The sequence below is a fragment of the Anguilla anguilla genome, chromosome 1 (assembly GCF_013347855.1).
Source record: "Anguilla anguilla isolate fAngAng1 chromosome 1, fAngAng1.pri, whole genome shotgun sequence".
NCBI classification, from domain to species: domain Eukaryota; kingdom Metazoa; phylum Chordata; class Actinopteri; order Anguilliformes; family Anguillidae; genus Anguilla; species Anguilla anguilla.
This window is the reverse complement of record NC_049201.1, coordinates 40,875,410-40,903,337: the sequence shown is the minus strand read 5'-3', so window position 1 is coordinate 40,903,337 and position 27,928 is coordinate 40,875,410. Positions and strand designations below refer to the sequence as shown.

At 38.3% G+C, this 27,928-nt stretch overlaps 1 protein-coding gene and 1 long non-coding RNA gene across 3 annotated transcripts; one reads left to right on the top strand and one right to left on the bottom strand.

The window, feature by feature from the left end:
* Positions 1-16: 16 nt before the first annotated feature.
* Positions 17-11,156, bottom strand: LOC118225008. Of its 2 annotated transcripts, none has more exons than XR_004764739.1 (4): positions 11,103-11,156; positions 5,044-6,543; positions 2,237-2,296; positions 17-1,757 (listed from the first exon to the last, which is right to left on the bottom strand). It is a non-coding gene; the product is annotated as an uncharacterized LOC118225008 (long non-coding RNA). The 2 variants fall into 2 exon arrangements; XR_004764740.1 differs by lacking the exon at positions 11,103-11,156 and adding an exon at positions 8,269-8,427.
* Positions 11,157-11,750: 594 nt separating this feature from the next.
* Positions 11,751-26,410, top strand: znf830 (zinc finger protein 830). Its single transcript, XM_035393100.1, has 10 exons — positions 11,751-11,928; positions 13,025-13,124; positions 14,168-14,285; positions 17,079-17,109; positions 17,705-17,910; positions 21,511-21,601; positions 22,539-22,602; positions 23,219-23,299; positions 24,059-24,135; positions 25,384-26,410. The coding sequence occupies exons 1-10, from the start codon at positions 11,798-11,800 to the stop codon at positions 25,556-25,558; spliced, it is 1,074 nt and encodes a 357-aa protein (XP_035248991.1). The 5' UTR covers positions 11,751-11,797; the 3' UTR covers positions 25,559-26,410.
* Positions 26,411-27,928: the final 1,518 nt, after the last annotated feature.

Below are 27,928 nucleotides of genomic sequence, written 5' to 3'. Positions count from 1 at the left end.
AAGCTTATGTCTATAACTGTATTATTTAGTTTAGCATTTTTTAAAATAATTTTTTGTGCATATTTATCAAGGGTGCCAATAATTCTGGAGCCCACTGTATGCGTTGTATGGTGTGTACAATATTTGCATTGATAGTGTTCTTACATAACAGACAGCAGTGTCAACGGAAAGAAATTCTCCTACAGTAATTAAACAGGAGAAGATGAGAGAGAGGTTTTAGAGCAATGCCCACTGAGCAAGGTGCTTGAACCCAATGCTACAGCCATATTTTACTTTTCGAAATTCATAAATTTTCCATGCATTTTGTTTGCCTAAATATGGTGACTAACATATGGAATCAAACAACATTTAATTCATTATAAGCAACATGACTTTCTGTGAAGTCAGACAACGGTTCACAGAGAATGTGCTTTCACAGACAGTTTAAGTGTTTACATGGGTAACATTACCCTATTGATCTGATTATCGAAAGGTTTACACCATTCCTTTCACACCGAATGAATTTTCAATCGAAATGGGATAGTCTGTTCCAATTGAGGTGGTCACATGAGACTGGAGTGGGTTTGGCTACTTCAGCCAGCACCCATTGCTAACAGGCGCATAAAATCAAGCATACAGCCACGCAATCTCCATAGACAAACATTAGTCGTGGAATGGGTCATACTAAAGAGCTCAGTGACTTCAATGTGGTGCTGTCATAGGAAGTCACCTTTCCAACAAGTAAGTTCATCAAATTTCTTCCATGCCAGAGCTGCCCCATTCTACTGTAAGGGCTGTTGTTGTGAAGTGGAAATGTCTCGGAGCAACAGCTGCAAAGCGGTAGGCCACACAAGCTCACAGAATCCGACTGCCGAGTGGTGATGCTTGTAGCCTGAAGTGGCTTCGCACACTCAAGAAGGGCGTTTTGGTCCAAATGTTTGTGAAAATAAAAAATATATGAAAATATTTTATGGAAGTGCAGTCCTTATCTAATTTTCCTAAATTGTAATTTCAAGGACAGTTATCATGATTTCACTTCATACAAAGGGGCTCTTCAGTTTAGCTAGAAAAAACATGCCTGCTAGGTTTTAAGGTTGTATCTAAACCAGTGATATGCACCCCCAACAGGTACACATGATAATCAATGGTATTGGGAAACTATTGCAGAATAAACATCATCATATTCCTTCCAGTGTTTCAGACTAGTTTACCGTCAAACAATGCTACTGTGATGCAGCAAACAAATAGCCGAGGCTATGTAATATTCGGATATTTGAAGGGAGAACAGTTCAAGTAAATGTGACTTTGACATCACAAATGGATGAACGCTTGTAAGGAGGCCAGAAAAGGTTTGAGGGAAAAGGCTGTAGAGTTCAGTATACGGAACATCTAATGTCATGGTAGTCTACATGTGCATTAGCCCGCACTCAATACACATTTGCTAAAGCAACACTGAGTTGACAACGACTAAGGCTCACCAACATATGCATAAGTTTAACAAGCATTACCAGACAATGTCACCTCACCAAAGCATTATACAAAAGCTTGCATGCTAACATAGCTTATATTGAAATTATTGTAGTTATAAAACATTGATATATCTCAGCTTTAGCTTTGTATATTGAAGAAACCTCACACTTGTTTGTTTACCCAAAAGAACTCGCTTCCTAGGTAGTTTGAGTCATGTAACTTCTCTTCCTGTGGTGCAGGTCAGGTGCTTCCGGCCCCAGAGCCTATGGTGCAGACAAAGCCCATAGAGAGAGAAATCCCAAGTGGACCTGCCGGCAGATAACATATGACCACAGGTCATTTTCTTCATTCAAACTTTGAGTCATAACTGTGGACAAGTATATCCCAAATATAGTTTTACACAGTAGAGTATGCAGCTGTGAGACATGTCAAAAATCGCATGGGCTTGATAAAGTGAGGCAAAAACCAGTTATTCTAATTCATTATTCTTTATTTAAGTGTCCAAAAAAAAACAACAATAAATAAACAATCAAGACAACCAATTGTTTTATTTCTTAGTAAGCCTCTAATGGTAAAATTCAATTGCTCTGGCCACGGCAAATTCTACATGATAGTGACACTCTCATTCCCTTCCAGGACCCTCATGAGCTTTAAAAAAGAAAACACAAGTCAACTCGTCCCCTTTACACATCAATTATTGTTTATCATGTAACCAATACCAATTAGAAATAACTCAACATTCACATCTCACCTCTTATCTATCACACCAAAGAGGTGTTCAACTCACCTCTGTCAATTTGTGTTGCACACCTGTTGCAGATTCTATGAACTTCATGAGCTTGACAGTCTATTGGGAATCAGATAAAGAGTTGCCAAATTTACACATTTAACTTTTTGAGGCCGAGGGACGCTAATTGCATCAAAAAGCACTCCCTTTAATCTCCATCAAATAGCTATCTTATTTCTGAACAGAGGATCATTTTCTTATTTTTTGTCATGGTTCAGGAAACGAAAGTGAAAGCGATGTTTTCATACAATGGACCCAATCGAGGATGATGTACATCCAACATGAATGCCACTAGTCTGATGGGTTGCGTGTTTATTACACTGCTTGTGTAATAAAATATGAACTTTAGTAGCTACTTATATATTCTACTGCTATTCACTGTTACAGCTATTGAACCATTGGTTTACAGGCAATACTAAACCGAGGGAGGTCAAATGGTCTGCCTGCAATGTAATCACAATGGGAGTTCCATGCACAAACATAAAACAACATTGGCATCTGGGCTCACTTTAACAGTTAATTTAACAAAGAAATATACAAAATCGGAGTAGATAGAGCAACTATATCATTTCAAAAGTGCACTGATAGTTCAGCAATGTTACTTTTTTACTTTAGAAATCAGGAATTATTATGCCTGCTCTTAACGCTTCACCAAAATGAGTGGGGTCATTATAAAAAAATCTAACCACGTTGAAGGCATTATTACTCATTTCACCACATGAAAAACTCACTGTGAAATGCTTAAAATGTTAATTGGTTATTAGTTTTTCATACGTTCGTATATTTAAAAATGTTACAGCTGCCAGTGTCCTGAGGGACTGAATTCTACAGCCATTTCAGAAGCAATGTGGCACCAAAAAAAAAAAAACACCACTCGCTATTTTCTTCAAAATAATTGTGTGATTTTGTTTTCCTGAAATTAAATGTTATTCATATTGTAGCCAATGCCTGTCTTGACATCATCCTGATTGTTAAATTCCAATTAGTTCCAATAAGTTATGCTGCGGAAGAGGCCCTATAAAATAAAATCAGCTGAACCTCGATTGAACAAAGTTTTTATATGTATTTCTTCGTTGAGACCTTATCTACACTGTGGTATAAAGCATCTGAGTTTTAGGAATGGGTGTTTTTTGTAATTACGGTGAAAATGAGACATGCGCAACCCTCTGGAATCCTAATCCCCAGCAGCTCAAATAGCCACAGCTAGCTATGACCTGTTGCCAGAGTACATGTTTTATGGTGGTAAATGGACTGCATTTATATAGCGCTTTTATCCAAAGCGCTTTACAATTGATGCCTCTCATTCGCCAGAGCAGTTAGGGATTAGGTGTCTTGCTCAAGGACACTTCGACACGCCCAGGGCGGGGTTTGAACTGGCAACCCTCCGACTGCCAGCCAATCGGTCTTACCTCCTGAGCTATGTCACTGGGAAAACTCATTTGAAAAACAATATTTTTACATATATTTTTTCTCCAAGATCGTTTCTACAGTACGGTATAAAGGATTTTAGTTCTACGAATGGGTTTTTTTGTATTTATTTGGGTGAAAATGGGGACATGAGCCTGGTCGATTCCAGTCCCCAACTGCAATTGGAATTTTGAAGCCATGGGGCCGCTATGTTTTAAACTGAGACATTTTGGCACGTATTCTCACATTGTGTTTGGTACATTGAGATTTTGTGTCACTTTCACTTTTTAAGCAGACTGCCACTGCTTCAATAGCCTGTAAACTAATCGTTCAGTTTCAAAAATAAATAAATAAATAAATAAATAAATAAATAAATAAATAAATAAATAAATAAATATAAATGAGAACAAAGTTATTTATAAAGTTTTTTTTTTATCATACAGTTGTAACACCTGCCATCACTAGTATTTAAATTTAATTCTTTCCCGGATGTAAACGAGACAGCGACATCCAAACTTCACTCTGGTTATGACCATAGAGCACACATAAGAACTAGAGTGGGTAGGAGGGGCCAGGCGGTGAAGCCGAGGAAGTAACGGGGAAACCGCCTACTGTGCATGCTTGAGGGCAAAAGCACTTGCTGCCCATTGAAGTTAATGTAGAAATCCAAGGTGATTTAACAACCTAGGAAAACCTCATCGGTCCATTTTCTGTGATCATAAATGTGCAGCAGTTTCTGAAACAATGGTTGTTTTGGTCCAGAAGTCTTGGGGAAATATTTATTAAAATGTGCATATTTTATTAAGTAATGCATATTTTTCATTCTGCTTTTCATATGAAACGTAACGGTCATCAATCAAGTTTTAAAATACCATCGAGGATGTTTTATTTTGCCTTCAAAAGTCTGATATTCCCGATTCACTTTAATGGGAGCTCCAATGTTTTGGCCTCAACACACACAGTACATACAGGCTTACTTCCGGGACTTCACAAGCTTAGTTTGGCTGAAGGCGGATTTTCCTGTCTAGTTAAATGCATGTGTATGACTCATATCCAGAGGCCTGTGCTAGCAATGTATATTGTTCAATTTGCTATGAGCTAACCTATTGCAATAAGTTACCATGTAGTCTGTAGTTAATTCTGATGATATTAAAATAAAATACACAAGCCCCCATACATATCACAAAACCAACAAATCAGATAACCAATAAGTACGTTTTAGAATAAATTGTTTTTACTACACATAGCCTCCGTTACCAATAAAAAAATTTAAAAAAACATTTCTCTAATACACAAACATCTAAACACATCCACAAAATTAAAAATATACACAAATGGCCATAAAAAAAAACGGTTGGCGCACTCCGTGGCTTTGGAGCACCTGTGCTCATTGTACTCACAGCTGCCCACACAGTTCTGCAGAGAATTGGCGAGGAAGAACTTGGAGATTCCAGCGTTGGAGACAATCTTTTGAGAAACGCCCAGGTAGATCCCCAGGTAGGTCCTCTCCAGGGTACGAGCATTCGCCAGCCAATTCGCCTGCCATTAGCCTAGGTCTCACCAACCTCCTTCATCCTTCTCCCAACTCTCCACAGCTCCAACTCTCACAAAGAAGGACCTCAAAATCTTTTTTTTCCTCTTAAACACACTCCAACCCAGACATCATTTTAAAACAATGTAACAAACTAAAAATGCACAGTCAATCACGTCAAAACCAAAAAAGGATGCCTGATCACAACCGATTAACCAATAGGAATACAGTACATAAGCCTGACCATTATGTATCAAAAGTTCAATATAAAAAAACAAACATTGGGGACAAAAATTTAACCCTGTGCGATCCTAACAAATGTTAACCAGTTTCAATGTGGGTTACCAGGTTATATATCATGCTAATTAATTTTTCTTTTATAATTTATTATTGTTAAACATAATTCTTGTTTGAACTGGTTGCAGTATCATCAAAATAAAAGAAAATAATTGACTTTACCATTTCAGTTCTCTGAACACATTTCTGCCAGGTACTCTATTTATAATTTTACCCATTATACAGCAATTATATGTTCTATTGACATGACTCTATGATATTAATACTTCATACAACCTATTCTTAAAATGTAAGATGATATAATTCAGCTGACACTTTTGGCTTAGGTGATATAGTCAAGTGAATGCATTTTTTTAGCAAGCAAAAATTATTTTTTTCCTCAAATAATAGGGCCTACCAAGGTTCAAGGTTATCTTTATTGTCCCACTAGGGGAAAATTTGTTTTGCAGCCAGGGTTCACATAAAGACAGAATACAAAAGGACAACATCACGACAACATCAACACAATTAAATCACTGAGCTAGTGCAGGGAAATGTAAATTCATATCAAGTACAAATGTGCAATTGTGCAAATGTGCAAATGTGCAAGTGTGCAAGTGTGCAAGTGTGCAGGAGTAGTGCAAGTAACACGGCCAGAGTGCTATTTGTAATTAAGCATCTCAATAGCACTTAGGAACTAATTGATATCATATCCAGGCCAAAATGTGACATTTCCTGATAGGAACAAGCCTTGTAAAAAAAATGAGTGGTTATCTATTATATAAACCTTTTTAATCCAAATTGAGGATAGTGAAAAATCCTCAAAAAGGGTCTCAAAGGATAAAACAATTTTTGACAACTTATTTTGGATTGCACTTTTTAAAAGCACGGTTACAAAGTGTTTTACATTTAGATATAACATGATTAAAGAGATTGTTAAAAGTTAAGCTTAAAAAGAACAGATTAAAAGAAATGTCTGATTCATTTACCTGGTTCTCATTTAAGTTGTTTTAGATTCAATGATGCTGCGGGATTCTCCCACAGGTACATCCAGCTGGACCCCACTCCCACTTTTTAGTCCCACATGCAAGTTCTGGAATCAAAGTGAGATTTACATTTATATTCATCACAGTCAAAACACAATATAGCAATGAAAAAGGAACTTCCTTTAGTACAAAGCAGTGGCATGACAATACATGGCAATACAGGTGGCACAGTGTATTCTGCACGCATAGTACATATAGTGCAAGGGACACAAGGCATACATAGGACAGAGACTATACATTGACTTGACAGTACAGAAAGAAATCATAACAAATTGGTAGCATGGTCTATGTCTATGACACAGTTGTACAGAGATAGATAGGATCAGATGGTATATTAGCCCATCTGTGCATCTGTTCAGTGTTGTTGTTCCACTGGGAGACTTCAACCTCCCACAAGAGAGTTCCCAGCTATCCAGGGTTGCCTAACTCCTCCAGTCCTTCGCTCACACCCAGTCTTCATCTCCCCCAGCACACAAGGCTGGTAATTAACTAGACATTGTTTTCACCAGGAGCTGCTCCACATCCCAACTCACAGTGAAGCCCCTCCATGTCTCAGATCACTTCCTTGTTTCTTTCTCACTCTCCTGCCTACTCTCCTACAACTCCTTTAACAGCTCATCCACTGCAACTTTCAGGAGAAACCTCTCCACTTTCTCACACTCCTCCCTCATCTCCACTGCTCTCTCTAAACTTCCTCCTCCTACGTCTTTATCTAACCTGCCTGTTGACCTTGCTAACTCCACATTCAACTCATGCCTCTCCCAATCTCTTGATTTACTTTGTCCTCTGGTCTCCAAACCAGCACGATCATCACCTACCTCCCAATGGCTGACAGAGTCGCAACACTCCAGCAGAACCTTGCAGCGGGCTGCAGAGAGGAAGTGAAGGAAATCCAGATCCTCTGATGACCTGACCTCATACCACACCTTGCTGGCAGCCTTCACATCTGCCATCACATTGGCCAAGGCTTCATTTTTCAAGATCAGTGCATGTGTCTCTAACCCACGCAAACTGTTCTCCACCGTCTCTTCCCTCCTCATTCCCCCTCCATCTCCCTCTCCCTCATCCCTTTCTGCAGATGACTTTCTGGCCTTCTTTGAGGGGAAGGTAGCTAGTATCTGGAACTCCTTCACTAATCTAGTGAGGCCCCCTACTCCCCAGGACAAACCCACTGCTACACTGACCTCCTTCAAGAGGCTGGAGGACTTAGATGTACTCCAACTCATGACCACTCATCATGCAATCACCTTTCCACAAGACCCAATCCCATCCTCCAGTCTATATCTAGCTAGATCCTTCCTTAGTTGTCCTCTATCATTAATGCCTCCCTTGCCTCTGGCTATGTTCCCTTTGACATTAAAATGGCTCATGTTACCCCAATCATTAAAGTCGGACTGAAATTTGAAATACTGTATCATTATTTATATTCTATACCATTGCAAAATTGTTTTTAAATGGTTTTAAAATATATATTTTTTAATGATAAAAATGTATACTTTTGGACATATCACAAAAATGTTACTATCATGTTATTATGGAGGTCGGATACTGCATGGGCGGGGTCAAGGGCGTACTCCTTGCGTTTTGAGTGACAGCTAGTGGGCGGTCCGTCAGAGGCTGAGACTACAGCTAGAGTGACCGGCAGGATGTAAACCTTGTTGTTACTTAGAAAGTTGATGCTGCTGATTCTCTGAGGAATGAAGCAGTTGTAAGTAATGTCAGTAACACCTTACCTTACAGTACGCTGTCGGTAATCAAAAAACTAGGCATACCCTTGCTTTCCCTGTTGAACCGTATGCGTTCTGCGAGCTGTGTGCCCACTGTTCTGAAACCCCATCTTGGTTCCGTTTGACAACCCACGTCACGGGTGCGTGTCTCGGTCTGGCAAGCGGCATCACTTCGTTTACCAATGAACTGCAAAGTTATTTAAAAAATACATTTTAAAATGACAGAAAAGTAGACAGCTGAAGTCAGCATTCCCTCCCAGTAGGCTAGTACAATGAACTCGGGGGAACTCAAATTACGATGGCAGGAAAAAAATAAAAGTGCGGATGGTGGGAAAATGTTGACTGCGACAGCCATCAAGATAAAATAATAGGGTGACAGGCTACATTTCAGTAGATAGGTAAAGCTAAATGAGTTGTCATATTGCACAAAGTCAACAAATCTCTGTAGCTAGCTAGATAAATAATATTCGGCTTTCCTGAATTGTTGCTTTATATTTTGTGTGATAATTATGTTGATGCTAAGATCGCTTTTCAGCTATGCCAGCTAACGTTAGCGAATGTAGCTGTTAGCTATCCTCCTTGTAAGCCAGGCGAAGGTAATTCATACACTCAGTAATTATACATCCAAAATATAATAATATATTATTGTGGTTATCCTCCGTACTGCTCCACACTGTTTGATCTAATTGTGGGGACTGCTCCAGGGTTCAGTCACGGTTCTTTGAAAAATCCACTCTGTTTTTGCACCCAGTTAAAAAAGTTGTCTAGTTTAAAATGCAGACTGTAGACTCTTGTGTTGTTTGACACTAATGAACCTGATAAAAATTCTACCCATTTGTTTTTTACATTTGTGTCCTTCGGGATTGCGTGTAGTGAGTCAGTATTTGTGCATCCTTCAACAAAACAGTGCCGCTTGCATGTTTGCCAGACTTGACAGTGGCAAATGCAGCCTAGCCCTCAATGTCAATCATAAGCAAATACACGCTGTGATAGGCTGCATGCAAATGAGACCGCTTCCTGACGTCAAGAAGTGGCAATTTAAAAAATGTGGGAAAAAAAGCACAGTAGGTGGTGCAGTGATTTTTAAAACACCAATTTCTATAATTCAAAACAAAAAATTATAAATTGTAAATGATTTGATAATACAGCTGACACTGCCTATTCTACCACCAAGGGTAGTACAAAATATAAGCAAAGCAATTTCAGTCCGACTTTAAGAAACCTACCTCAGACCCCTCTGATGTCAAGAACTATTGACCTGTATCACTTTTGCCTTTTCTGTCCAAAACCCTTGAATGAGCAGTGCTTAAACAACTATCCTCTTTTCTCCATCAGAACAACCTGCTTGACCCTCACCAGACCGGTTTTTGATCCGGGCACTCAACAGAGACTGCCTTCCTGGCTGTGATGCAGGCACTTGCCACTGCAAGAGCCTCATCCCTCTCCTCTGTTCTGATCCTCCTTGACCTGTCTGCAGCATTTTGCACGGTCAACCACAAACTACTCCTCTCCACTTTGGCTGAGATGGGCTTTTCTGGGACTGCCCTCTCTTGGTTTGCTGCCTATCTTGCAGATAGGCCCTACCAGGTCACCTAGATGGGGTCTGCACCTCACCCCCTTGTTACAGGAGTCCCACAGGGATCTGTACTGGGGTATCTGGTGTTGTCTGTATACACTAAATCTCTTGGTTCTGTCATTAATTCACATGGCTTTTCTTATCACTGTTATGCAGATGACACACAACTATTATTTTCGATTTTCCCTCCCTCTGCCTTACAGGTCAGTGAGAGAATATCTACCTGCCTCGCTGATATCTGGACTTGGATGGCTAGGCATCACCTGGAGCTCAACCTCAACAAGACTGAGCTGTTGTTAATCCCCAACAAGGCCTCACTACTACGAGAGCTCTCAATCACTGTTGATAGCACCACCGTGACTGCCTCTCACTCTGCAAAAAGTCTGAGGGTGGTCCTGGATGACCAGCTGGACCTCAAGGAGCACATCAAAGCAACATCACGGTCCTGCAGATTCCTACTGTCATTGTTACACAACGTAAGGCTTATAATGAATGCATAATTATAAACGGACACGCAATTGATATATTTGTATTATAATCTTGCATTCAAAACATTTCCACTAACATTGAGGCTAGGCAATGTTGATTGGTTTGCCGATTCCTGAATATTAATCACAGGCTTACTGGCTTCTCAGGCAATATTCCCTTACTGTTCTGTGCTAGCCTACTAGCTAGCTAGTAGCCTAATAGCAAAGGAGCAATATCATGTTGCAATGTCATAAAAAATGTATATTCAAATTGTATCAAGAGTTTAGCATCCTAGCTGTAGGCTAGTGTTCATCTGAGCTAGCACATTCACTAGCGAGTGAATCATGTTAGCTACGGTTTTAATTAACATTAGCTTTACTTCTGTACTTGGACATATATTTATATAAATGTTTCAAAAACATAAAGCCATAGATGAACAATGGCTTTATGTTTTGTATTTGTGTCAGTCTGCCTAGCTAAAGCTAGCTGAACCTGTCACTAGCATTCTAGCTGCTTATTTGGAGTCTTAAGCAACATTAGCTTTTCTACAGTATGTGAGCATTTGAACGTATGTAAATTTATGTATAGGGATGAACAATGGTTGTTTATTTTGTATTTGTTTCACAATTTTTCAATAAAAACAGTTATACGGCTAAATAGTTGTCAGTGAGCATCTTGCACACCCGTTTGTTTGACTTTTTGCCAGAGGCCATCTTATCTGTGGCCACTTAGGCATCTTAGAAAATATTTTTTCTCAAGGCCTGACACCTTTTTGTCTAAGGAATGATGCTGTTGATGTCTGAAAACTGATGCTGACTAAAATGTAGAGTGTTACCTGTGGTGTCCAACAATCGGTACTTCGCCTCCGGCTATGGCGGCCTCTGGCTTGCTTTTTGGGTTTTATGTTGAAAAAAAATGTCATGAATATTCATGATCTAATTTGCAGATATTTTTATAAAAGTGTATTTTTACATAAATTATTAAAGATTTCATGAATGTCAGTGCATAAAAAATGCACTGCATAGGAGCGTCTGCATATTTTATTCAACACCAACAAAAAGATCTCTTACTACAAAGTTGGTTTTATGGAAAACTTCCATTGACCCTCATTCAATCTCCTCTGTTTAACCCAGTTTTAGTGCTCATGGTCGCCCCCAGGAGGTGGAACCAGATATTCATTGAGTGGCGTATCTCCTTTCAACAACACCTCTAGTGCAGGTCCTCCTGGTGGAGGTTCCCTAGGTGTCACACTTTATAAATATTTCCCACGCAGCAGTATAGATACCGTTATTATCAAATTTCAGTCGAAGTAATACTGAATATGTACCTAAAATAATTTTGTTAATAAAAACGGTTTTCTATTAGTATCAACGGACACTGCCGGGTTTATGCCTGATTTATCCACAAGGTGGCATTAGTAATGACATGACTGGGTGTTCCTAGTGTTCCGTATATATCTGTGATTCTGGCATTCACCAGAACTAACCCGGTAGTATTACTACGACTTTTGTGTTGTGTATATCCGTCACGATGGCTACCTCCAAGACTGGTAAAGCAAAGGGAAAGAAAGTGGTCAGTCAAGAGGAATTACGACGGTTAATGAGAGCGAAACAAGGAGAAACAACTGACCAGAAGAAACGCATCGAGTCCCCATTTGCAAAATATCCTTGTTTTATTCGGAGACTATTCTGTACTCCCCAAGATGAAGCCCAAAGTAGTGTGTTGTTTTTTATGGCTAGCGAGGTATCGATAGTTATACTGTATTCTGATTTATTATAGACTGTATTTAAGTTGTCAATCAGCTAGGTGTCTAACCCAGTCAAATATGGGGCCTCATTTATAAAACGCTTGTGCGCAAAATGTGTATCTAGTTCCTTGCTAGAGAAACGTGTTTCCGATATCAAGGGGTAGTTCAGCACAGCAATTGTGCATCTGTATTGGCAAAACGTGAGTTCCTTGTGTTTGTGGTATCAGAAGATTAAAGTATATGAATTGCGTACTCATAGGACAGCGCTAAGTAACAGCAACCTGGAGCCTATACATAAAAATATCTTGGAATCCCAACGCAAGAGAGGCAAACTGAATGCACGGCACGATCGAATTAGGCACTTGTTTGAAACCAACGAGACCTGCAAAATAACGTAACATGTCAGTGTGATATATAAATATGAAATTAATTTACAGGCGTGCAACGGTTAAAAATGGAGCTACTTATACCTATAAAATCTGTTCTGGAAGCCGAGTCAAACAGGTCGTTTTCGCTTATGTTTTAGGATATTTGTGGATTTTTAGTTAAAGATGCATATGTGCTGTTTACGAAACTTTATTCTTTGTTAGGACGCGTATTAAATAAATCGTAGACAAGACATACACAATTTAAGAACGTACACGCGAATTTTGTTCTATAAATGAGTCGCCTGGTCCCGTGAATACACCGTCAGTTGTCTTTTCATCGTAATGTGTTGCGTAAATGTATAGTCTAGCAGAAATGATAAAAGCTTCCATCATGACTCCCCTCGAGGGGTTTGCTCATAATTTTCTGTGATTTTGCTGAATTCCAGTGTACTCTGACACAAGCAAGTTTCTGAGGTGCATATAGCTATTGATATGGCACATCCTTAGATACGACTAGGAGTAAATTACAGTAATTGAAGTAGCTAGTTAGTACCTTAGTTCTCAGTTGAAAATGATTGAATTAGTGAGTTTTTCCATGTGGATTACTTTTTATGTGCATTTGCCTGAACTGAATTTTTCCACATATAACAGTCTTGGACACCTAAGTTGTGTGCTGTGCAGTGTACCAGTGAAATCTGAAATATTATGGCAGGCTCATGTCCTCGGAAAGCAGCACAAACAGGTCAGTACTCCAGCTGGATTGATGTCTAGAGTGTTGCATCACTAACAGGAATAATAGCAATTACCTTTGTCACTTTGCAGACAAGAACATCTCATTTGTGCTTTAAATTTGGATATGTCACATGTTCTTGTCTGGACTTGGCCGTCCACCCTACTGAAAAAAGGTATCAGTAGTTGGATGGTCATAGGAGCACAGTTAAAAATGTTAGAATAAATTGTGATATATTATTGTGACTCGTGTGTACACGTTCTTCATTATTCTGTGCATTACTTATTCCAGAAACAATAGACCAACCAGTTGCTTGCAGGAGGCAGTACCCAAGTAGCAGATGAATAATGACCACATGCTTTCCCATGCAATGTTATTTAATCACTACGCTAATTATAATGGTAACTAGTAATTGCAATTAGCACCTCACTTTTTAAGGAAAAGGATGATAAGTCACTTAAGAATCTTTTTTGAACACCAAAAACTATAATGTGCTCCAAGTGCATCTTTGATGTTATCATTACTGTTTAGGAATGCCTACATTTCAGAATGTTCATGGATTCTGATATTCAGGAGGAATTAAAATATAACTGATTGTTTCAGGGTTGTAGTCGAGTTTATTGGCTGGCAAGGCATACTTGTGAAGAGAGACTCTGCAGAGACTGATATCACACCATGACCTTTAAAAACATCACATACCAAAATTCATCACATTTACTCAATTATTTGTCCTGGTAAATCTGTGAAATCAATGCTCAAAGGTGAATTTACATTTGCAATAAAATCAATAATCTTTTTTTACATAAACTCAGTAGAAAACCTGTTTTATCAGATGTGAACATACAATTTGGGTAGAGCTTGGAATTCAAACAGCTCAGGATGAACATACAGTTTTTGGTGTACAAGGATTCAATATACACAGCATCCTTCTGCAAGCTAATATGGTCAATTAAACGGCCAGTGCCCTCAAATCTTAAAAGGATGTGCAAGGTCCACTTAACACTATAATAATCTTTGAAGTAAGCATTTTTGATTTTTCATTCCATTTCTTCCAGAAAACCTCTGAACTGAAAGGAGGTAAACAAACCCAACCACTCCAACAGACTTCCACGGGACCACTGCTGAAAAGGAAGACGTCTGATTCTGAAAAAGCACAACTAAAAAAATTAAAAGGTAACAGGACTGCAAACGGCATGCTGCATCAGTATGTGTGTATCTATACGTGTATATACAGGCAAAAAGTATTAGGCCACCTGTGGTTTTAAAAAAAACTGTTGGTAGAGAAGAATTTTTTCTATTTCTGCCTGCAATAACACAAGGATACATTTTAACTAAAAAATAATCTTAGACACAATTTTCCTCAAAAGCGTCCTTTGGCTTTAATTACAATGAAAGTAATGGAAGTCTATACAAAGATTTTGCAGAGTGGTGGGAGGGAGGTGGGGGGGTAATTAAACTGAATGAAATCTTATCTACGTTAAGTTTAAAACTTTTTTTTTTTTTTTTTTTTTTTAAACCTCAGGTAGCCGAATACCTTTTGCCTGTATTGTTAGTGGAGTAGCCAATAAGGTTGCCACAAATATGGCAAAGAAGGAGTTAGGCTTAGATGTGTGGAGATAAGTAAACGTATTGTGGCAAGAAGGTTGTCTCCAATTAGAAATTACAAAGAAAGAGATTTCCAGGTGCAGTGTTCAGTACACACTCAGAAGGGTCCAGCTGAAGGGAAGAAGAAGGATAACATCGGAGGCAGAAGACACATTTCTTATGTTGTCTATCAATATAAACTGTTGTAAAACTGCACCACGACTACAGAAGCAACTCAATGCAACTAGTGAAAAACCAGTTTCCCTGATCACAGTGAAACAGCAGCTACGATCTGCTGGTCTAAAAGGATGTGTGTGTCTGCAAAAAAAGTCATTGCTATGTGCTGTTAACAAGAAGAAAAGACACCAGTGGTTCAAGCACAATGAACACTGGACCAAGAAAGATTGGGAAAAGGCTGATAAACTTGCTGAAAACGTGGATAAAATGCACATTCTCAGCTTTTACAGCTCAACTCAGCTATATTTGAGGGCATTTTTATACACTTTTATTTCAACATGTAGAAATTACAGCACATTTTATACAGTCCCCCCCTTTCAGACCACCAATGGGACATATTAATGTTATGTAAATGAAAGTATGATTAGTACTTAGTCGCATATTCTTTAAGTGTAATGACTGCTTGAAGTCTGTGACCCATAGACATCACCACGTGTTGAGTATCTTTTCTGGTGATGCTCTGCATGGCCTACACTGCAGCCATCTTCAGCTCCTGCTTGTATTGGGGGCTAGTTGCTGTAAGTTTTCTTTTCAGCATATGAAATACATGTTCAATTGGATTCAGATTAAGTGAAAGACTTGGGCAGTCAAGAAATGTTAAGTTATTGGCTTAGAAAAACTCCTTTCTTGCTTTAGCAGTATGTTTCGGATCATTGCTTTGCTATAGGATATTGGACCGTCCAGTGAGTTTGGAGGTATTTGGTTTAACTTGAGCTGATGCTTCTGTACGCTTCAGAATTCATTCTGCTGCTGCTATCAGCAGTTACATCATCAATGAAGACAAGGGAGACAGTACCTGTGGCAGCCATGCAGGCTCATACCATAACACCCCCACCACCATGCATCATTGATAGGGGAGGGGGGATGCTTTGGATCTTGGGCAGTTTTCTTTTAGCCTCCACAATTTCCATCACTCTGATACAAGTGAATCTTGGTCTCATCTGACCACAAGACTTTTTTTTCCAGAACTCTGCAGGGTCCTTTACGTATTTCTTAGCAAACTGTAACTTCACCATCCTGTTTTGCATCATACAGCATAGCTTCTGTAATTATGTTTGTGAAGTCTTCTCCAGACAGTAGTCACTGACTCATCCACACCAGCTTCCCGAAGAGTGTTTCTGATCTGTCGGACAGATGTTTGAAAGTTTTTATTCATTATGGTGGGAATTAAATCTCTTTCTTCTTAAAGATGTTCCGAACAATTGATTCTGGTAAGCCTAAGGTTTGGCCTATGTTTTGGACTGGTTTTTTTCTCCTCTTATTACTCATAATGATTTCTTTGACTTTGACTCACTGGCACAACTCCTCATGGTCCTCATGTTGACAAATGCCAATAATAGACCCAAAGGCTATCAAAGCTAGATACTGAAAGTTCTCTTATACCTGCACTAAGGAAGCAATTGAACACACCTGACTAATCAGAAACACCTGTGACACCATTTGTCCCAGACATGTGGTGGCCTGAATGGGCGGGTGGGGGGTGGATATGTATAAAAAGTAGTGCAAGTTCTACATGGTGAAACCAAAATGTACTGTATAAAAATAACATTTAATAAAAACTGAGAATGTGAACTTTACCACATGTAAATTGTTGGATTACAAATCTAAAATTGTGGAGTACATAGCCAAATCAAATTTGTCCAAAATATTATGGAGCTCACTGTAACTCACAAATTCATTAAAACAATTTCTAATCAAATTGGATTAGATGGATTGTTTTTGCGGACCAGTGGAATAAATAAGTACAGTGAATAAACTGTCAAAAAGATTTGGGGCTAGAACAAAATACAGTACACTCTGTGTTGCAAATCAGTATTATCACAGACTAAATGTCTGCACTGTTTCAGGGTCAGATTTATTTATTTATTTATTTAATTAATTGATTGATTGATTAATTAATTAATTAATTAATTGAGTGATTAATTAATTGATTGATTGATTGAAATGTAGGCCTTGAGTGTAACACATGCTGTAGGCCATATTAACCGCAGTTAATATGCTGTATCCTGTATGTCATGGTAACCACATGGAATATAATGTGTACTGTGTGTTACAGGAGCTATATGAAATATACTGTATGCAGTATGCTATAGTAACCACATGGAATGACCCCTCAACACTTAGGTTGCCTTTCTTTTTTTACAGCAGACACAGACGTGGATTCTCGCTCTCTGGGGTGAGTAACTCATGTTTAAGTCCTAAGTGAACAAGCCAGAACTTTATAGAAGTCCACATAAAATAAGTCAAGTGTATAAAAAATATTGTTCTACATAAGGTTATGTATGTATGTAGATTATATACATTTTATATAAATATACATTTTGCTCTATGTTGATTATCTGGGTGTGAAGATGTAATTGCAGCTGGCTGGTTTTTAGCATAGGTGCAATAGAAAATGAGGAAGCCTCATTGACTGGAGGAAAAAGAAACTGTGTTATTATCTTTGGAAATTTGTACAAAATTAGCAAATATTTTTTGACATATGATAAAAAATTAAAAAAATATTCAAACAAGAATAATTTTAAGTTTAAATCCCTGGAGGAAAAAAAAACATCAAAATACATTCAATTCTTCAAATCTGCATAAGAAAAACACAAAAAGATGACCTATAAATTTGTACTGTAACAGAAATGAGAAGGTATAAAAAAATGAGTAATGAGTAAAACGTATTTTTCCTACATTTTTTATTTACACAATTATCTGTCACCTTGGCTAGGGATTGCTAGTGGGTAGAGAAATGGTCTTATACCTTAATTCACCGTGTGTTGCAGGGTTCCTGCTGATGTGCCAAAGTCGGCTAGCTCCTCTCGATCTGGGCTCGTTCTGCTTGGACACTATGATGATGATGAAAACAATGAAGATGATGATATGGACCCAGATGGAGATGAGACAAGCAAAATTAACAAGGCGGCTAGGAGCTCTGCAGTCGAAAAGCGTACAGAGTTGCCCTCTTCAACAGTCTCTGAACTGCCAGCAGGTGAAACCAAATAAGAAAATAGCATAATTTATTTACAAGTTATTGAAGCTCACTCAAGTTAAGAGCAGGCAACTTCTCAGCAATGCAGTTGTGTGTCTCCATGCATACTTGATATATTTATACTAGTACTGTGTATAATATAAAATTCTACATTTGTGTTGCATGCACATGTACCTGGCTCAGCGGAGGTAGAGGAATTCTTGTGTAATTATACTCCTGCAGTTCTACTGCCAATATCTGTGACTAAAAATAGTATACAATCTTACTACTGGTTTTACATGCAGAGATGTCCCTCAAGATTGCGGTCATTTATTGTCTTGAAAAATAAGTTTGAGAAATAAGTGTGCTAATAGAAAGTGTGGGTGAGCATTTTCATTGGTCATGTGCAAACCCCCCCCCCCCCCTTTTTACACCATTGTAAGTCTTCACTTCATTCTGGTTTGATTGATAACCCTTTAATCCAATAGAGGACAGTATAAGCTTTCCAGTGGTGTTTGGCATGTTTCATTCAAAGTTTATAACTATGACTGAGAGCTCAATGTGACATCATGAATGGTTGCTTCTGCACAGCATTGCGCAGTCAACCATAACATTATGCAGCAATATGCGAGCACTCATTGAGGTGTAATTGTTGTCTTCCTTTGGTTTTTGGAAAATTTAACTCATTTTGCCAACTCTTCAGCATGGCTAAAGCAAATTTTTGCCATTCTGACGTGGATTTGGAGAGTGGGTCAGAAGAGGAGGAGGAAGCATGAACTCTAGCAAGGATACATTCTGTACTAACATGGTGAAGATATACAAATTAGTGCTTGTAACGTTTCAGTAATTTAAGTTGTCATTTTTGATATTGGTATATGCGCATTGATCGTAGTAGACAACTGTTAGCCTTTCCTAATTGTGCTCAGCATATTTGTTTTGGAGGCTTGGTAATAGTTGTTAGAAAGGGGTATTGTTAGCGTATCATGCGTTAGTGTAGTGGCCTATAGTGGCCTGCTTTGAGTTCATACCACTCGCAGTGAAATTGAGTGTCATTCAAGAGGCTTGTACTATTTTCTAATACAGGCATTTCACATGCTGTAGAGTCAGTGTTCATAGGTGGCTCTGTCATGCGTTTTGTTTGATCCACTGGTTTATCGTGAAGCTAGAACATCACCAACATTTTTCTGATGGTGGAATATTATATTATTGTAAACTTATGGTACATAATGTGGGGTATTAGCAACTCTATTGGCTGTATTTGTCACTTAGGGCATGGGAATACACATTCTCATATTTACTGTGTGCTGGTATATTCTTGATGGACGTAAAAAATTTCCCTTGGAGTTATCATAAATAGTAACATTTGTAAAATGTTGTCCCATCCCCATGCAACAAAAGATTACAGAATGTAGAGTATAGAAAAACGTACAAGGGTGAATGATTACATACTTTGGTATGTGTACCACAGTATGTCTCAATGTCTTTTAAATTATTTTTAATATCAGTGTTTCATCTTAATCCATTATAAGGGGTAATGCTGTCAAAAGTGCCATGAAATTGAGTTTGAATATTAGCTTTTGTAATTAGTTAGAGTTAGAATATATTTGAATATCATTTGCGTATAATTCACAAAAATAAGCTGCTTATTGTCGGGCGCAATATGCACGCGCGTTAGGCCGGCGCGTTATTTTCCACAAGCGGGCAGTAGAATAGAGGACATCGGTGAACTTTCATACTAGGTTACTACATCTGGGGCCACATTTATAAAACGTATTTTAGATCAACAGTGTGGCGTGTACGTAGAAAATCACGTCAAAGTAGTGATTTATAAAATTTCAACATGAATGCACCTAATGCGCAAATGATTAAAGCACTTTCTCGTGGATGTAATTTGCCACGACTCGGCATTTATTAATCACAATAATAGGGGAATGATTGTTTATAGGAAATCCCTGTTTGTTTGTTAACACAAAACTATTCAAACGGCTAATACTTGTAGCCTAAAACAACATAAATTACTTAGGCTACTCTGTTTAGTTTGTTTAACTTCTTTCATCCTCCAATTTTATCAAAATCTTCAGAACAGAAAGGAAACAGCCTGCCATGGGAACATTATTTAGCCCAAATTGTTAGCTGACCAGATCTGTTGAATGAAGTGAAAAAAGAGGATGGCTCGCGAGGCTAGCTGACCAGTAACGGTAGGTGTCCATAGAGCTGGAAGTATCACCGGAGGTTATTGGCAAGGAAAACCAGACGATCCACTTGCTCTTGGTCCAGGGCAGAACATTTTTTTTGACAGAGGAAATAACGTTAGCACAGGAAATGAACTTTGCGTGCATGAACATGATTCGCCGTACAAAAATTAAAGTCTGTATATTCATGTTAATTACAAAACGTGGGATCCAAAACTAATATTCAAATGCTCAAATGTAGGTTCAAACTTTTAAAAAAAATAAGATTTTTGAATATTTTTCGAACTTCCAATATTTTTTTGACAGCCCTAATAAGGGGTAAATATATATTCTTTATAATTAATAAAAAGCGTTTTATTAATTAATTTTAAAATGTTTTGCCTAGGTTTTTGGGCCCCAAGTTATCTTAGACCCCTATACTGATTAAAAGATTCCCACTTGAAAGTGATGCACACTAAATTTTGCTTCATAGTAGTTCTGCATATCACCCTCAGACACACATTTGTGTTCAAGGAGTGTATGATCCAGGACATGTATAGTTTTAGTTATGTGACTCCCAGTAGTTAATTACACACTTAAGGAGAACAATTTTTGCCAAGATAATTGCATTTGTGGCACTTCTACCTAGATTATGAATAGAAACTAATCTAAGTTAGTATTCTTAGTAAATGGTTAATGGTGGTAAATGGTAGAAGTGTTTTGCTTCATTTTAAAAATTTACAAGCCTCTGTGATGCTAACATCTGGAGTTATAAAGCCTTAAATGGAACACTACCTAAATGGGCGAGGATTGGCCAGATTTGGCATCTGCGTGAAGGGGTTGGGATGGTCCAACTTTTTAGGAAATTCACAAACTAACCATAGTAGGATTGGTAAGATCGATACCATTTTCATCCCTGTGTGTTTACAGTACAAAAGTATTGTTCACGAATAGCTGCAGGTAGAAGCAATATTAGCTGTTCTAAGTTAATGATGAAACTACAAGTGTGAGTTGGGGGTTCCTAGGCATGTGCGTCTGACTTGCACTGCACAGCTACTAATCACTGCATCCAGTGGATGGATACATGGTTATTTTCTTTTATTTAAATTTACAATTATAGTTCTAAAGCTGCCTCTAAAACAACTAAGATACATTTTTTTTTACCATTGTTTTTCTTTTTACTCGTTATAATTACGCAAGATACAAGTGTAAATAACTTTGCTTTTGGAGCTGGAATTTCCGTCACTAATTAGCAAAGCTAACACACTTCCGTCTGCAGCCATTAATATCGGTAGCACAGTTAGCATGCAGCCTGGAGATATGAATATTTTTCTTCTGCACAAACAGGGATGCAATTGGTATTGATCTTACTCATTAAAACTATGGCTAAGAAGTTGTACTATCGCTTTAAGTAAACTGAATAATGCTTCTCTCCAATGCTGTTGCACAGATTTCTTTGACAGCGGCTTCCCCTCTGGACGTGCCGTTTCTCACTCTGGGTCTGTTCTGAAGGCAGATGAGCCAGAGAAGCCTGTGGCGAGGTGAGGCCCTGTGTGGATAGTCTGAAGAACGCTTTACTTTCTAGAATCTTTTTCCCATGAGGACGTTACAGCAGAAAAGGGATTGAGCATATGTATGACAGAAAGTTTAATAGTCTAAAATAAAAATCCATCCATGGCAACTATGTAATTTTTGCAGTATGTTTGTCAATAAATGTTTTCCAATGAAGAGGTCTGCCATTAATTTCAGTGTTTGTATTTAACCAAATCAGTTGTTTAAGTATTTCCTCAGTAGCTTGGGGGAACAGAACAGGAGGCTTATAGCCTTTTGAAAAAGGAAGATGCATTTGTCCTCTGGGATTCTAGGTGTTGTTCATTTAGTCGAAATGATCCCACTCAGTTGTTGGATTTGCCTCATTAAGTAGTTGGCCAGAGATCCAATTTGAATAGAAATGTATATATTTTTGAATCCAAGATGATTAGCCTCAGACCCCCAAATTCATATGAATTATAAATATGTCATTTCTTTGCATGCTTATTATTCTATAAAAATGTTTATCATTTTTCTTGATAATGTTAGAAATGATACCTTACCTCAAAAGAAAGTTTTATTTTTCTTTATATATTTGAAAAAAGTAAGTGTATATTTCTGGATTAATGAACACTTGTCAATGTTGTGTTGTTGACTGTGAGCAATGCTGGTACAGCCAACAAAATTTGAGTGATTCAATGGTGAATATTAATCGATGGCCAGACTAATATGATCTCAATACAGCATGGAATCAGTGTTCAGTTGTTATCTAAAATGATAAATTAAATCATGTCACTAGCTAACCTTTGTAACCTAATTGTCAATAACCCAGCTAGGTTTCCTACACATTTAAGCTCAATAGATTGAAGGGTTGTTGCTAGATAGCTTTCTGGCTATCGTGCTGCATGTGAAAGCATGTTGTGGAAAGTCTTCTTCACTTTTCTGCAGGAAAGAAAACACGGCAGAAGCTTTACCGGAGGGTTTTTTTGATGATCCAGTCACAGACGCAAAGGTAAGTTGTGTGTTTTCATGATAAGTTTTTAGACTATTCAGCATAAGTTGGCTATTTTTATGCATGAAAAACATAGGAAAACCTTTGTCATCTGTCAAGGTTATATCTTGTTTTTATTCATAGGATTATCTAATAAACACAACACTCCTTATCTTGTCGTATAGCTTTATAGCTGTGGAGATCATGCTTGTTTAGTGTGTCAAAATCTCATACCATTACTATTACCTATCTAGAGTATCTCAATAGTATAATTAAATCAAATTATACAAATATTAAAGTATGTACAGTATAAAGTAGTTGTAATGCACTGAACTACAATAAAATACATTTTTGCATACAGCAGTTTAATTGTTATCCTAAATTTAAAGGTTGTTTAACCTTTTACTTAATAACCTTTCTGTTCCTAGTAGCATCCTCTTTGCATTAAGCATCCTTCTCCTTCTTTGGGTAGTGACCGCATTCATTCTACTGAAAAGTTTGTTTTGAACTAAGTTTCAATTTAATTTAAAATATTTGTTCTGAAATTTGTTTTAAACACTTTCTATAAATGTTTTTTAAAACACTAACTTGCAAGTTCAACATATTCTATTCAACATATTCTCTCTTTTCTCTAAAGGTGCGAAAGGTTGATGCACCAAAGGACCAGATGGATAAGGAATGGGATGAGTTTCAGAAGGAGCTTCGTCAGGTTAACAGTGTAAGCAAACTAAACTTCCACACTTTGGAAAAAACCAAAACCAATTTGGAAAACAAGAGGTAGGGAACCAAAAATAAAAACACCAGTGTAGTCATGTAATCCCTATTTGCTGGGCCACTGTGTTGTGCCCAGTAGATCCCCAGCTCATACTGTAGAGACTACCAGTGCCTGTAAATCTGCAGTGGGAATTTGACCAAGAGTCAGTCAACTCAGGCTAAATTGATGGGAGTAGAAACTTAAGGAAGGAGGACCTGAGACTGAGCTGAGTTTGAGATGCGCTGCCAAAGGGACATAGGATTCCTTATGTTATTGCCTGTCCTACATATTTAGTAAGAGCTGCCTGATGGAAGAGTTTCAGACTGTGCTGAGGGCATGGGAGGGGATCACCTGAGATGGCACATGCCTTATGACGAATATGTCAATATAAGTGCTGAACAATTCAAGCCCATGCTTTTGTCTGCCAGTCAATTTTCTGCCAGTAATTTCAAATAAGTTTGATTTTGTTTTTAACAAATTGAGTACTGTACCACACTACATGACAGGATGACAGGATGCTTTTCACAAGACCCGTGTTAGACCCTTTCTAGGGCATGCTCGATAATTCCAGATCTCTTAAACGTCAACTCCAAAACTCTTTAACATGAACAACACCAGGCATGCCCGTTACAGTCCCATAAATGCACATAATGCAGCTTGATATGGTTTACTCCTTACATACATCACTTTGACATATTGATTTTTTCCTTTGCTTCACTACAGGCGTCTGAAGCCATTGTTGCTGAGGATGATGAAGAAGGGCGTCTAGAGCGACAGATTGATGAAATTGATGAACAGATGTGAGTAATCCACAATACACACTATGTAATACACAGACTACTTTTTTTTTAAATGTATTTATTTATTTTTTTCTTTAGGGCAGAATCAAACATTTTGCCCATGTGCACATGTATAGGATTGTGTTTGAATTCCACAGCATGCTATCACATAAAAATCCTTAAAACAGTCTCAATTTTGATGCCATTTTAAAGGTTCTGTGAACAAACATTTCCAAAAATGAATTGAATTGGGGCTGCTAGCTCAGTAAAACAGGAGTGGTGCATAATTGGCTTTGTGTCTCTGTCCGGGCGCCCGTGGCTAGCTATCTCAGCGCATGTGTATGAATTGGTCTCCTCTGCTGTGAAAAGAAACAGCTGGCTGGTAGGCGCTTGTGTTGGAGGAGCACCACAGATTGCCTTCACTCTCCTGAGCTAGCAGCAGGGACCATATATGAGCATGCGTGCACTTAGTTTGCAAATTGGACATTCCAAATTCAGGTGGGATTGGAGATGCCAAATTTAAAAAGTAGAAATATTACATTTTTAAAAAAAATTAACAAATAAAAAAAAGAATTGAATCCTTGAAGGTACTATACTGAAAGGGAGACATCAGGATTAAAAAGAAGTTTCGTCTTTCAAATTAGGTGCTTGATATTAGATCTTTACACTGATTTTTGCTAGCAGGTTCAGCTAAATAAAGCTAATGTCATGATGAACACACACATTTGTTAGAATTGCAAAAATATATGGTTAGCAAAATATTGTTTCGTAGTGCCAGTCAAACTTTTGAACACATTAAACTTAAACTTAAATGAATATCTAGCTATCTCTGGTGAATTTATGTAGTTGCTAATTAACCTAATCATCCAACACTGTAAGTAATGCTTCAGTATTTGATTACTACCCCCCCCACCCCCCCCAAAAAAAAAACACTTTTATGTGTGGTTCATATGTTGCAGGCATATTATTATGGGAGATCATAGTGTCAAGTATTTAAAATGGAAGTTGCTCTGAGAAATGCATTTTTGTTTGATTTAACTTGAGTAAATATGAAAAAAAGTATGATGTTGAATGCATACTAATAGGGACAAAATATATTTTTTTAAATGAGTACGAATTGCAGTTTTTGGATTTTTACTGTTCCAAAACTTAACACAATTCCAAGGAAAACACCATCTTGAAACGCCATACTAATTAAATACTAACCGTTTTTTGAGCACTCAGTAAAGGAAGTGTAGGAATTTTGACATTGACCTACTGTATTTATAGCGAATGTTACCGGAGGGTGGAAGTTCTGCGAGAGAAGCGGGATGTGGTGAAGGACCTCCTGAGGAAGAGGACAGAGGATTCCGAGCAGCGGGAGGGGGAGAGTAGTGAGGATGATGAAGACGAGTTGCTGCAGCTGCTTTCCAGGGACTGGAGGGCGAAAGGAGTGCTGTCCTAAAAGCGCTATGTGAAAACCAAACCTAATTCCAGTCCAGACTTAACCTGCGGAAATAATGTGTTTTAAGCCTGAAATAAAACAAACACTTTACAGATTTTTAGTGTGACTATAACCAGGATCCCTGTCTCACTCTTCTCTTCCCCAAACATCATGTAACAAACAGAAAATCCCATCTTTATATCCCAGGGATTCCCAAAGCACCCCGCCCCTTTTGGTGTATACTTAATTTGTAATACTTTGGTATAAGTATGTCAGAAGTATCTCTGCGTGCCATTAAGAATGTCAGTTTGTTGACAGTACGTTACCTTTCTTTGTTGTGGCATATGGCCAGTGATTCCTGTAGAAAAATAGGTTAAATTGTCTTAATTGCTTAAATTGTTGATTGACAGGAGAAAACTGTGGAGTCATAATTCAAAGTGTGACAATGGCAAAAGGTTAAACTATAGTGCTGATACAAGTTTAAGGCAGAATAAATTGTGGGATGCTGTGGTGGAGGGGAGGTATTCTGGTATTCCTCTGCAGGGTTCTCTTGACCTGTGGTATTCCTCTGCAGTTTTTACCTTGTGCTGTTCATCCTTTTTCTCTGCCATTCTGTCAGATGTTGATTTCCCTCAAGAATATTTGCCTTTTGTGAAGTATTTTTATTTAAAAAATAATCACAAACCATCTCCGATCACAAACCATCTGAGGTGGGGGTGTGGGTAAACTCAAAATCAAGTACAAATGCAAGCTTGAACCATGGTCTGCATTAGTGAATGAAAGTGGAACAGGCCAGTCATGCACAAAAGTTATTTGTGAGCCCAAATAAATACAGGGCAGAGGTGGTCAGAATAAACATTTATGCCATTTATACTCAGCATTTTAGAGCATTCTGTGCTGTTTTTAGGGCCTCCTTCACATGCACACAAAATGTATTACTGGTGGCAATGCAATTGCAGGTCATGCAAATGTTGAATGCAGGAATTATCATTATTATTATGCAGCATTATTTACAATTTGTAGTTTAATACAGGATTTTACTAAGCCTAAGCCTAGTCTTGGGGTGACTGAAAAAACCAGTATGTGCCCTCACCATCCACCCCCTTCCTTGTACATGATGTCTTGGACGTACGCAGTCAAATCAATTGTTCTGGTGATAAATGTAGTGGTGTGTCATTCAGCAACGAGAGTGGTGGGAAAGAAAAACTGAAAACAAAATATATATATGTGTATACACACAGACGGGTGACAAAGGAAAAACCAACATAAAGTGTCTTAGTAAGGTGTTGGGCCACCATGAGCCACAAGACCATTATTCCAAAACATATTCCCTCATTTAGTGTTTTGATGATAGTGGCGATCGCATAGGTCTTCATTTGGGTAGAGATCTGGTGACTGTGAAGGCCATAGCACATGATTCACATCATTTTCATATTCATCAAACCATTCAGTGACTTGTCATGCCCTGTGGATGGGGGTATTGTCATCCTGGAAGAGATCACTTCCATCAGGATATAAATGTTTCATCATAGGATAAAGGTGATCACTCAGAATTACCTTGTATTGATTTGCAGTGACCATTCCCTCTAAGGGGATGGTTTCCAAACCATGCCAGGAAAATTCCCCAACAGCATAAAAAAGCCACCCTCACTGTATGGGTCAAGTATTCAGGCCTGTACCGTTCTCTTGGTGTATGTCACACATGAACATTGTGATGACTCATCTGATCATATAACTTTTTTCCACATATCTCTAGACCAGTGTTTGTGGTTTTTGCACTACTGAACTCTCAAATGTGCATTCCTCTTTCTAATGAGGGGTTTATGCACTGCAACCCTACTATAATATCCCTCTCTATGTAGTTGTCGACGTACTGTCCTTGCTGACACAGCCTGATCATGTCCTGCATTGACATTCTCAGTCACGTGAGAAAGATTTGCACTTCTGTTTTTCTTTACATATCGCACTAATGCAGGAGCATCACGGTCATCGAATGTGTGCTTTCAGCCACAATTTCCAACTGTTTACTGATGTCTTTCCCATAGATCTAACTGCAGATGTCACTACTCTCACTCTCACTGTTCCTATTGAAACACTAGCCAGTTGACTAGTCTTTGTGACTGAAGCTCCTGCCATCCATGTCCCAATAATGATCCCTCTTTCAAAGTCACTTAGATATTTTCTTGCCATTTTGATCCAAAATTGAGGTCAACTGGGCCTGCTCAGCATTTTTAAACATGCCACAGAGCACCAACCAGAAAAGCTCCATACCAGATCAGTCCCATACCATGTTCAAGAAGGTCCCTAGGGTACCCTGGGAGTAGTGTGTGAGTTTAGAAAATCCTGGCCCTGATAAGGATTCCACAACACCGAAATAATGATACTCCAAAC

Bases quoted from the DNA above. Each gene is read 5' to 3' on its own strand.
- znf830 (XM_035393100.1), top strand. From the start codon at position 11,798: ATGGCTACCTCCAAGACTGGTAAAGCAAAGGGAAAGAAAGTGGTCAGT. The intron at 13,125-14,167 runs GTCAGTACTCCA...CATTTCTTCCAG, and splicing joins TCGGAAAGCAGCACAAACAG to AAAACCTCTGAACTGAAAGG. The intron at 17,911-21,510 runs GTGAAACCAAAT...GCTGTTGCACAG, and splicing joins AGTCTCTGAACTGCCAGCAG to ATTTCTTTGACAGCGGCTTC.